This window comes from Cydia amplana, chromosome 6, assembly GCF_948474715.1.
Source record: "Cydia amplana chromosome 6, ilCydAmpl1.1, whole genome shotgun sequence".
NCBI lineage: Eukaryota > Metazoa > Arthropoda > Insecta > Lepidoptera > Tortricidae > Cydia > Cydia amplana.
The window spans coordinates 18,464,842-18,475,949 of record NC_086074.1 but is presented as its reverse complement, the minus strand read 5'-3'; the positions used below and the strand labels follow the sequence as shown (position 1 = coordinate 18,475,949).

General features: G+C 40.8%; 1 protein-coding gene across 1 annotated transcript; it reads left to right on the top strand.

Annotated features, from left to right (window-relative positions):
• Nucleotides 1-151: 151 nt before the first annotated feature.
• Nucleotides 152-10,582, top strand: LOC134649020 (probable cytosolic Fe-S cluster assembly factor GI11683). Its single transcript, XM_063503710.1, has 9 exons — nucleotides 152-317; nucleotides 808-1,022; nucleotides 2,097-2,242; nucleotides 2,639-2,797; nucleotides 3,335-3,583; nucleotides 5,485-5,689; nucleotides 7,336-7,493; nucleotides 9,381-9,510; nucleotides 10,441-10,582. The coding sequence occupies exons 1-9, from the start codon at nucleotides 252-254 to the stop codon at nucleotides 10,550-10,552; spliced, it is 1,440 nt and encodes a 479-aa protein (XP_063359780.1). The 5' UTR covers nucleotides 152-251; the 3' UTR covers nucleotides 10,553-10,582.
• The last annotated feature ends 526 nt before the right edge of the window (nucleotides 10,583-11,108 follow it).

Here is an 11,108-nt window from a genome sequence, read left to right as displayed (position 1 = left end):
TGTAATTTCCGTATCCGCATTTTAAATTACTTCCGGTGTACGCTGTTCGAGCTCATTATAAAACCGCCATAGTTATGGAATTTTCATAATGACATCCATATCTGACAGCCAGTCACTGTCAGTTTGAAATGTCATGGATTGCGAATGGGACTGAATCGTCTGTATCTGTATGCAAAACAGTACAAAATATTATGTAAAGTGATTATTAGACTATTCAGGAAACAATCTAAACTCCTAATCAGTACTAAGAAATGGCGTCTCGCTTCAGCGGTGCCCTCCAGCTCACCGATCTCGACGATTTCATTACTCCGTCGCAGGTAACCTATAACTTCCTTTTTCACTGTTTTTTACTCACCTTGGAGCTTTATTATAATTATTATTAAGAGCTGATATGTTGTATCTACTTATTTAACTACAGTAGTATACCTGCAGGCAGTTCGGCACACTGGACCCGCGGTTTCATTTATTTATAGTTGATATGTGTAAATAAACACCAACAATAAAGTTTAGGTTTGGGACTAAATAGAACTAAAAAAACTAGTCATCGTTAGTCGACTATAGTTCCAACAAGATTATTTATGAGATTTTAAAATTTATTCGGTTCATAGTTGCACCATGGTCTAAATCGGCCGGAGGGATCATCATAGGTAATTAAGTAAATTAAACACACTGAACCAAATAGAAACACGTATGTTTAAATTTTTCCTACACTCATTAGATATAAATTTTGCAAAGATATTAAATTTATTCATGATCAGCTTTGGCCTTATAGTTAAAATATTACCATAAGTTTTCATTTTTCACCAGGAATGCATAAAACCAGTAAAGATTGAGAAACCAAAAACCAAAACTGGTGCCAAAATCAAGATAGGTGCCGATGGATACTTTGATATCAGTGAAGGGAGGGAGCAGAAGCTTCAAAAGGTGGAGATCACGTTGGCTGACTGCCTCGCCTGCAGCGGGTGCATCACTTCTGCAGAGAGTGTATTAGTCACGCGGCAAAGTCAGGAGGAGTTGCTAAAGTGAGTAATTAACACATTAAGTGCCGAAAAAGTCGACTATAGGGTATTTTATGAATTCGTTCCCAGGCCGGAAGACCCAATAGTTGGGATCGTGGCACTACAGCTTTACATGACGATATTTTTTAAGTCTGGCGCGGATGTCGTGTTTGGCTGGGTGGCAATGAATGTGTTAAAGAAGGGTTTCATTGCTACGTGAATCCATTCATTTTTAATGCTATAAAGCATGTTTATAAATCCTCTAATTGTTTACGAATCAGTATCAAAACCAAGTTTCTACAAATACAAGAGTACACTTTTGATCAAAAGAATTTGATGAAAGAAAAATTAAAACAATTGTGTAATTTCTACAACTTACAAGTGACGCATACACAAATAAACTAGTTAGTAAGTTCCACATTATTTTAATGTAAATGAAATAAGTTACTGTTTTATCTTGCTTAGTTATACTTTCAATGATGTTGTGTTCGAATTCCAATGAATGTACAGGTAAAATATACATAACTCATTTGATTTACTAATTTAAGACCAACATAATAAAATTAATACCAAGAGCTTGTCACTAAAGGTAGACTTTATGATTGTGCCAGATGCTGGTGAAATATGTGTTACTTATGTATACCATTGTCTGACCATCTTTTGTACCATATTTCATGCAAAATAAAGTTATTTGTATTTGTTACAATAAAATAGAAAATCCAATGTATAATATAACATCTGCCAGACATATATAGTTGTAAACACATACATTGTGTACAAACAATGTAACATAGTAAAATAGTGTTGCCACCTTCCCATACAATGCAACATTGTATTCATTGTATGCAGCATACTCCACCAACCAGAGACCAGGGCCTAAGGCAGGGCTCACTAGTAAGTTTCTTTAGGGGTCCGGTTCTTAAAATAAAATGATCATCACAGTCCGTTTCTCCTCGAGTTTATTAAATAAGCAAGAAAAAAAATAGGTTGGTGGTCTGGATGCGCCCACCATTGGTCCACCCCTGGCAGCCAATGGCCCGCCATTTGGTGACTCCTGGCCTAAGGTAAGAACTCAGTATAAAGAACTATGTATTCCAGGGTGTTCTCCGAGCGCAAACACACAGACAGCAAAGGCGTGACCCAAGACGTGAGCGTGATCGTGATCTCCCTGTCGCCGCAGCCCGTGCTGTCGCTCGCAGCGCGATACAAATTGGAGCCCGAGGAGGCGGCTGGCAGATTAGCAGGTTTTCTATTTTTCCTGATTTGTAGTGACAATATTAACAGAAGCGTGGCAAATTTATCTGATGTGTTAAGAATAAGTACTTTTCCGCGCTAGGGCGCGAATGAGCACTTTCCGTGTCTATGTCGAAAGTTTAAAGGGCCATATGTACTGGAAAACGTTGTACGATACACGTGCGAATAGATAATTCGCAACTCGTGTCGATTTAAAACACGACCGAAGGGCATTTCCTACTTTCCGCGCTTGTATCGTAAATAACTATTTTAGAAATGGAATTTGGTGAACTATGGGACCGAGATTTTGTACTAAGCCACAAAATCATAATCCCAAATCGGGCGCGCTGCGCCAGTTCAAATCTTGTATTGAATTTCAATTTTTTTTGACTGCGATAGTTTTGCAGGTTACTTCAAGAAGCTAGGCGCAGACCTAGTCTTAGACATGACGGTGGCCGAGGACCTGGTGCTGCTGGAAGCGCAGCAGGAGTTCCTCCAGCGGTACCAGAACCAGCAGCACGAGCCCACGGCGCGCCATCTACCCATGCTGGCCAGCTCTTGTCCAGGTAAGGCAACTTCTTAGATGACGAGGTGTTGTTGGACAGATTTCTGAACGTGGGTTGCTGTTATCGAAGGGAGCTATGAGCCCGCCAACGTTAGCGTCGATATAATCATTGTTGTCGAATCGTTTATTTTAATAAGACTTGATGCTTTTACTGTTCAATCGATGACACATTACCTATGTTAATTGTAGACAAAGATCACTTCCCTACTAAATGGATGTAGCTCGGTCTGTGAAGGCGTGCTACGCCCTAGTGAACGTGACCGGGCGTGCGCTTCCCTTGAGCGAGGCACACGTCTTCTCGTTGTTGTACCACTTGTACCTAATGTAGTGGACAATGGTGTAGCATGCAACTGAATAAAGCTGCTCGGGTTGCAGAACCCACTTACATAGCCATGGTGTGGTGACCTTGCGGTCTACGTAAACGTAGGTGGATATATGCATAATGTAAGAATTAAACTGTAGCACACTTGTTCATAAATAGCACTAAGGTGAAATATATTTAAACCATGATTATCACGATCACATTTTTCTCCCACAGGCTGGGTATGCTACGCCGAAAAGACCCACGGCACCTTCATCCTCCCCCACATCTCGACCACCAAGTCCCCTCAGCAGACCATGGGCTCGCTCGTGAAGCGACTCCTCGCCTCTCGCCGCGAGGTGAGCCCCGGCGAGGTGTACCACGTCACGGTGATGCCGTGCTACGACAAGAAGCTGGAGGCTTCCAGGGAGGACTTCTACAGCGACCTCACCAACTGCCATGACGTCGACTGTGTCATTACAGCTAGTAAGTGACTGAGTATTTAGTGTGTGTGGTGTGGGTGCATATGTACCACCAAGTCCCCTCAGTAGACTATGCGACTTCACCAACTGCCAAGACGTCGACTGTGTGATTACTGCCAGTGAGTGATATGATACGTTATTTATTTATTTATTTTTATCACCCGAGGCAGAGGCAGACCAAAAATGAGATGGCGAAACGACCTGGCCTCATTCTGTGGCGACTGGCGGGAGCATGCACAAAGCCGTGACGAGTGGCGAAAGACGGGAGGCCTTTGCCCAGCAGTGGGACACAAATATAGGCTATAAAAAAAATTATACGTTATTTTTGACCTATTAGGTAAAAGGTGTTGCCGATTGTTAATAAAGGGGCCCTCAGGTTCGCCGGACGATATCAGCCTGTCAGTTAAACGCAAAAGGTGATAGTTCCGAATAACTGACAGGTTGATATCGTGCCGGCGAACTGGTAATCTGTGGGCCCCTTAAGGTCAATTTCTAACTACAATAAAATTTTAAGGTACAAAGTAGTAGCAAAGAGAAAAATGCATTTATAGAATCAAGCACTAGTCGCTATGCGCTCCGCTTAGAGAGCGGCCACGCATACACTGATATGACGTTAGTGGTATTTAAATTCCATCTCGATACTTTTTATATCGGTCTATAGCAAAACAATTCGGCGGCAGAAAAAGGAGGGATCGAACCTTGTTAAAATTTGCTGCCTTTTTTACCGACATAATGGTTTATCAGACAATATATTTCTCATTATTAAATTGTACAACGGGACTTAATCGCGTATATAAGACCTACCTCCTACCTCCGACGTTTCGAGGACGGCGTTGTCCCCGTGGTCTCGGAGAAGACTGTTCGTCGGAGGTAAATCTTAAAACTTCGATACGCGATTAAGTCCCGTTGTACAATTTAATAATGTGTAAAAATCGTGAAAGTTTAAATCAGAATATATTCCTCGTTATTCCTTAATTAAAAAAAGATTAATGGCGTTATTCATAAACGGCTGCTAACTTAATCAGCAGATGATCTTCCGGATCTTCGTTTGTCCCTATCTGTTGTTATGCCATATAGAGGGACAAACGACGATCATCAGCTGATTAACTTAGCAAACGATTATGAATAACGCCGTAAGTGTTTTTTTAAAAACCGGATAAGTGCGAGTCGGACCCGCCCACCGAGGGTTCCGCACTGTTTAGTATTTGTTGTTATAGCGGCAACAGAAATACATCATCTGTGAAAATTTCAACTGTTAAGCTATCACGGTTCATGACTCATGAGATACAATCTAATACCTTTAAACGAGCAATTCTTGTTTATTTATTTATTTATATATATTTCGGGGATCTCGGAAACGGCTCTAACGATTTCGATGAAATTTGGTATATAGGGGTTTTCGGGGGCGAAAAATCGATCTAGCTAGGTCTTATCTCAGGGAAAACGCGCATTTCCGAGTTATTATATGTTTTCCGAGCGAAGCTCGGTCACCCAGATATTAACCGATTAAGTTATAGTTTGTAGCTTTCTAATAGACCCCGAAGGCTAATCCTATTGTCTATTGTTCAGTAAAACCGCACGTGCTACTTACCTGCAAAAAAGGGTCATAATTATTCTATTTGGCACCTGAGCGCGGGCTAGTCCAACGCTCAAAAAACCAGTGTAGGTGCGCTCTCCGATAACGCGCCTTTGTTACGCGTCTCGATGACACATTTTAGACTGGTTCTATAGCGTTCGACTCGCCGGCACTCAGTAACTGAAGTACCGATTTTTTATGCAGGTGGTTGTGGCACGTGGCACGAGCGGTTTTTCTTAACAATAGACAATAGGATTAGCCTTAGGGGTCTATTAGAAAGCTACAAACTATAGCAGACGTTTATGAATAACGCCGTACATGTTCAACAGTCGAGTTGGAACAGATGTTGGGTCTGACCGAGCTGTGCGCCGCGCCGCTGTCGGGCCTGGACTGGCCGTGGGGGGAGCCGCCCGGCGCGGGGCTCCGCGCACACGCCGGCTCCGGCTCGGGCGGCTACGCGGACCACATCTTCCTCTACGCTGCTGAACACCTGTTCGGGGACACTAAGGCGGACCTGGTTTATAAGAATTTGAGGTTAGTAGTGATTTAAAACAAAAGAGCTAATAATCAAGTTGAGGGCGACGCCCCATTTGGCCCCCGACTGGCAAAAATCTTCCTGTACCACATCTTCCTGTACGCTGCTGAACAGCTGTTCGGGGACACTAAGGCGGACCTGGTTTATATCAATCAATCAATCAATATCATTTATTTGCAAGAATACTTAATTATAGTTACAGGATGTTCTTGTAGAAAAATGTCCAGTATTCTATCGTAATTAAACGATGCGCAAATGTTGTAGTACCTAACCTAAATTTTTAGTCCAGCACATGTGTTAGACTGAAAATTATTATGTTATTAAATTAAATTTTAATACATGCAATATAGGAACTTAAGGTTAGTAGTGATTTAAAACAAAAGAGCTAATAATCAAGTTGAGGGCGACGCCGCATTGGCCCCCCGACTGGCGAAATTCTAAATGTATTCTGGGGGTAGGTCTCAATGTGTGTTGTGGTTTCAATTCCAGTGTGTTGGGTAAATTAGCAGTACTATACTACTAATTTAACACACTAGCGTTAACTGGGGCGGGTCCAACACCCTGCTATAAATCATGGCAAATGTGTTGAATTTAGCAAAATAGCAAAAGACGGATTGGATTAACTGTTCGTTTTTCCTCTGGATTCTTCATTATAATATCCGTATATCATCTTTAAAAGGTATCGAATTTCCAATAGTGTGACTTATCTAACCCTTTTGGCTTTTACATGGAAAATGCTTCTGGCAAAAACAAAACGACGGACATTTTTTTTCCGGACACCAATATGATACAGGGGTGTGTTTTGGCATTCTCGAAGTCAAGAGCAACGCCTACGTATCCGCTGCATTGCGCGCTTCTAGACGGTTCCTACGAACAATGGACGTGAACACGATACGTTGTGAAACGCTGACCCCGCTGACGCAAGCTAGCCATCGCGACCCATATTTACATTACTTGCTATATGCTATCTGGATTAGTAACTTATGTGCTTCAACACTTATAAAAATCGTATTTAGGTATATAGTTCGTTTTTTTAGCATTAAAAAAAAGGTAAACAATCTTGATGTGTCTTTTAATTGAAAAACATGTTTTAAAAATAAGTCACGACAAATATGTAACAATTATGAATCTAATATGATCATTTATATTCTTCTGCTTTCATAAGTAATAGTTACTGATTATTAAAAAGCGTTTTTCAATTAAAAGACATGGTAAGATCGCTTACCTTCTTTCTAATGCTAAAAAAACGAACTATGGACCTATATTATTATTAAGTGAATAAGTAATAAATAATTAATATTGACCTTTGCTGCCTGAAACACAGGGAATCCTAGTTCAGGCATTTGTAAATCACTTGTCTTTATAAATTATTAGTCTTTAAGAGCAACCACTGTACTATACTTTTCTCAATAAATTATTTGTATTTGTTTGTATTTGTATATTCTAAAATACTTACGCTCACAGTCTCTCGAGCCGAGAGTCTTCGCCACCCTTGTTAGCCACTTCGTAATCTCGCCACCACCTACTTCTATGTCTAATATCTGGCGTCAAACAACGAATATTCAGTCACCGGCGTCAATCAACTAAATCCCAAAAATATTACGTGACTGTCTTTGTAGACAAATCTAGCATCCTATTTTTGCAGAAACCCAGATTTTCGAGAAGTGACACTAGAAAAGGACGGCGTGGAGGTTCTTCGGTTCGCGATCGCCAACGGGTTCCGCAACATACAGAACCTGGTGCAGAAGATGAAGCGAGGAAAATCACAGTACCACTACGTAGAGGTCATGGCGTGTCCTTCAGGTAAACATTACTTATGTTGCCTTCATGAGTAAAGTTAAAATCGTTACTCAGTTACTCTGTGTCTATTCCCCTTCCACGAAAAACGTTGTCGCCCTACCTGACACTGTTTCAATAGTCTGTAATAGACTTTAAGGCCAATGATGATGATGATTCCCCTTACTGATACGACTATTGAAACGTGATCGTCAGCCAATGGCGTAGCTAGGCGGGGGCAAAGAGTATTAAATCACTACGTTTTAAGAGTCGGCACTCTCGAACAAGCCTTAAACCGAATTAAGAACGTACATTGTGCCAACACACCAAATAAATGTCAATACTGCCATCACAAAAAAAACAACGCTAGGGCTCGACACTTCCGGTAACTACTGTTTATCGATATCGATTAATGTGCGATACGTGCTGTTGTACTGTACTACTGTAAAAGTAAATATTGAGAATCAGGTGGATTAATAAAATAAATGCAAAACATAAAAATAATTTTATTTTACATAATAAAGATAAGATACAGATAGTTTTATATTTACGAAGGCATATTACAATACGCTTATGAACGTAACTAAAGCTACAATCTACTTTTAGAGCACTCCTGCAAACACTGAGTCTTGCCTGTGAAGGCTGTGAACTCCAAGTTCCCACAAAGGGAAAAAGCTGTCAGGCTTATTTACATTCACTTGTAGATATTCAGAGGTTGGAGTTTCATTCAGCCTTTGTATAGGTAAATATTCCAAATCCTCATTACCTGTTATCTTTACCCATAGTATAGTCGATATCTGAAATAAAGGGATTATCGATAAGTTGTTCGCACACTATTTGTGTCTTAGGTTACCTAGTTTTTTACAAGAAGAATCTATTCACAGAATGTTTTCGTTTTAATCAAGGATTGTAAACGATAAAAACTACTCCAAACTAATTAAATTAGTATCTGGTAACGACTCAAAATGAAAATATCGCACAAAAACATCAGTTTACCGACCTGTTCGAATCAAGGGGAAATCTTGCCAAAAATATATCAGAAGTAAGTTTTCTTACACGCCTGACCCCACAAACTTCACATTTTCTTAAAGATTTGCCCCCCATTTGAATAAAAGCTAAAGTTATTTAGTCTAAACACAAAAATAAACACGTAACATAACCGCTTTCACGACAATTTAGAATGACGGTAGACGTTTTACCGATCATACCAACCTAAAGAAAAGTAGGTATAATACGTCTAGGTTTGAAAGCAAGTATGGTATGTGCTACCAAAATGCAACAGCAGTCATTTTAATTCGATAAGATTATTTACTATGCCTCAACGTTGGTAACAAGTACGTTCCTAAGTTATCATAGTATGGGGTGTCGATGGGCTGGGCGGGGGTGAAACTACCCTCCCACTTAGCTTAGGGCGGCCATCGCACTTAGAGAGGCCTCGCAAAGCCAACCTTTTTATTAGGTACCTTGGGAATACACATAGAAAAAGGCCTCGCTAATGTGGTTACGCCCACGGCTCGATTAGTTCACGCCTACGCCATTGTCAGCTGCCTCTTTCATAGTGAATTGAGGAACTGTAGCCAGCCAATTCTTCACTAAGTACATAGTATAAAACAAAGTCGCTCTCCGCTGTCTATCTGTCCCTATGTATGCTTAGATCTTTAAAACTACGGTAGGAGGAAACGGGGTCATTCGAAGCATGATTTTTGGATGATTTTATGGGGGGCGTTAAAACTAGATGACGTAATTTATGAATAGACTCACAGCCCTGATAGCTACTGCTTTTTTTTAAATATATTGCTAATAAACAAAAAAACACATAACTATTACAAAACTTCTCTTGATCTCGTGCCCCAAGAAACAATAGTTTCAAGTTGTGCACACATTTCTACCAATATGAGCCCCCATCGTTGACAGGTTGCCTGAACGGCGGTGCGCAGGTGCGGCCCGCGGCCGGCGAGAGCGGGCGCGAGTTGGTGGCCAACCTCGAGAGGCTGTACCGGGGCCTGCCCGTCTCCGTGCCCGCTGATAACAAACTGGTTCGGAGGTAACGACAATCAAGCTTTTTAGGGTTCCGTACCCTAAGGGTAAAAACGGGACCCTATTACTAAGACTCCGCTGTCCGTCCGTCCGTCTGTCACCAGGCTGTATCTCACGAACCGTGATAGCTAGACAGTTGAAATTTTCACAGATGATGTATTTCTGTTGCCGCTATAACAACAAATACTAAAAACAGAATAAAATAAAGATTTAAGTGGAGCTCCCATACAACAAACGTGATTTTTGACCGAAGTTAAGCAACGTCGGGCGGGGTCAGTACTTGGATGGGTGACCGTTTTTTTGCTTGTGTTTGCTCTATTTTTTGTTGATGGTGCGGAACCCTCCGTGCGCGAGTCCGACTCGCACTTGGCCGGTTTTTTTATACACGCTAGGCTGAACGTCGGAATTTAAGGTAAAAACAATGAAACTATAACGCGGTAGACCCGTTCGTGTAATTAAATATGTGTACAAGACGCGAGAGTTTAAAATATTACATTCCTTTAATTACTTTACAGAAAACCGCAAGACCGATCCGTTTTGGAGATGTTTGAGTTAATTTATCTGCTGAAACAAATATCCTCTTTACAAAAAAATCCCTAAGGCTACGTTTCCACCAGAGATGTGCCTTCGCACATCGCTCGCTACGCATCTTCATGCGTAGCGAGGGATACATTTGTTAAGTACCAATAGGATCTCTTCATTTACTTACTCGTATCCTCGCTCAGTGCTGCTCTAGTCGGCAAACATTCAAACACATCCCTCGCTAAGCTCGCTACGCATCCTCACACATATATGATGGAAACATTGGAAACGCAGCCTATATGAATATACTATCTACGTTCAGTCTGGATTAAAGCACTATTTTCACAAAATTGGTTTACGTATACTACTATATATTCATTTTTTTTGATAAATATGTAATATATAATACTTCCAGGTTATACACTGAATGGCTAGACGGGCGAGACTCGGACAAGGCGCGCGCGATGTTGCACACCTCCTATCACGCCGTTGAAAAATCCGACGTCGCGCTCAACATCAAGTGGTGAATCGAACCTTATGGGTAACCGCTAAAGTCGTTTTTACCTTGAGACTGTTTCCGTCGTAGCTCGCGTTCAATCGTAAGTGATATTTTATACTTTATTCGAACAGTGCTAGAGTTCAATTTACATTGCAAGCAATGTGTTGACTATATCGTTATCCCATGTGATATAAACATAAACACCGTGTTAATTTAAACCTTAAGTTTACAGTGTTCAAATCATGTTTGTTTTGTAAGCAAAGTTTGCAATATCCTCACAAGAACATCAAATGTTGATTTAGACCTTAAATTCAAGTGATAAAGTCGAGTTTACTTTGTCAGTGGCGTGTTGACAAAGTGTGGTTGTTTGTTATCATAAATGTGATACTAATTTGAGGTGCGATCATAGCTACCGTGTGACTGTTTTGAATCCGTCATGACTATAATCTAAAAATTATTAAAATAACACCGTTGTTGACGTTTTAGGTAAGTACAGTCGCCATCAGATGTATCGAAGCGGCCAAGGTGCTCACAAATATCTGAACACGCCTCTATTGTCGCGGTGATATATCTGAGTACACTGT

What these genes read in the sequence shown, in the direction of transcription:
- LOC134649020 (XM_063503710.1), top strand. Translation starts at nt 252, where the DNA reads ATGGCGTCTCGCTTCAGCGGTGCCCTCCAGCTCACCGATCTCGACGAT. An exon ending in CGACTGTGTCATTACAGCTA is followed by an intron (nt 3,584 to 5,484) that starts GTAAGTGACTGA and finishes CATGTTCAACAG; the next exon opens with TCGAGTTGGAACAGATGTTG. An exon ending in CTGGTTTATAAGAATTTGAG is followed by an intron (nt 5,690 to 7,335) that starts GTTAGTAGTGAT and finishes CTATTTTTGCAG; the next exon opens with AAACCCAGATTTTCGAGAAG.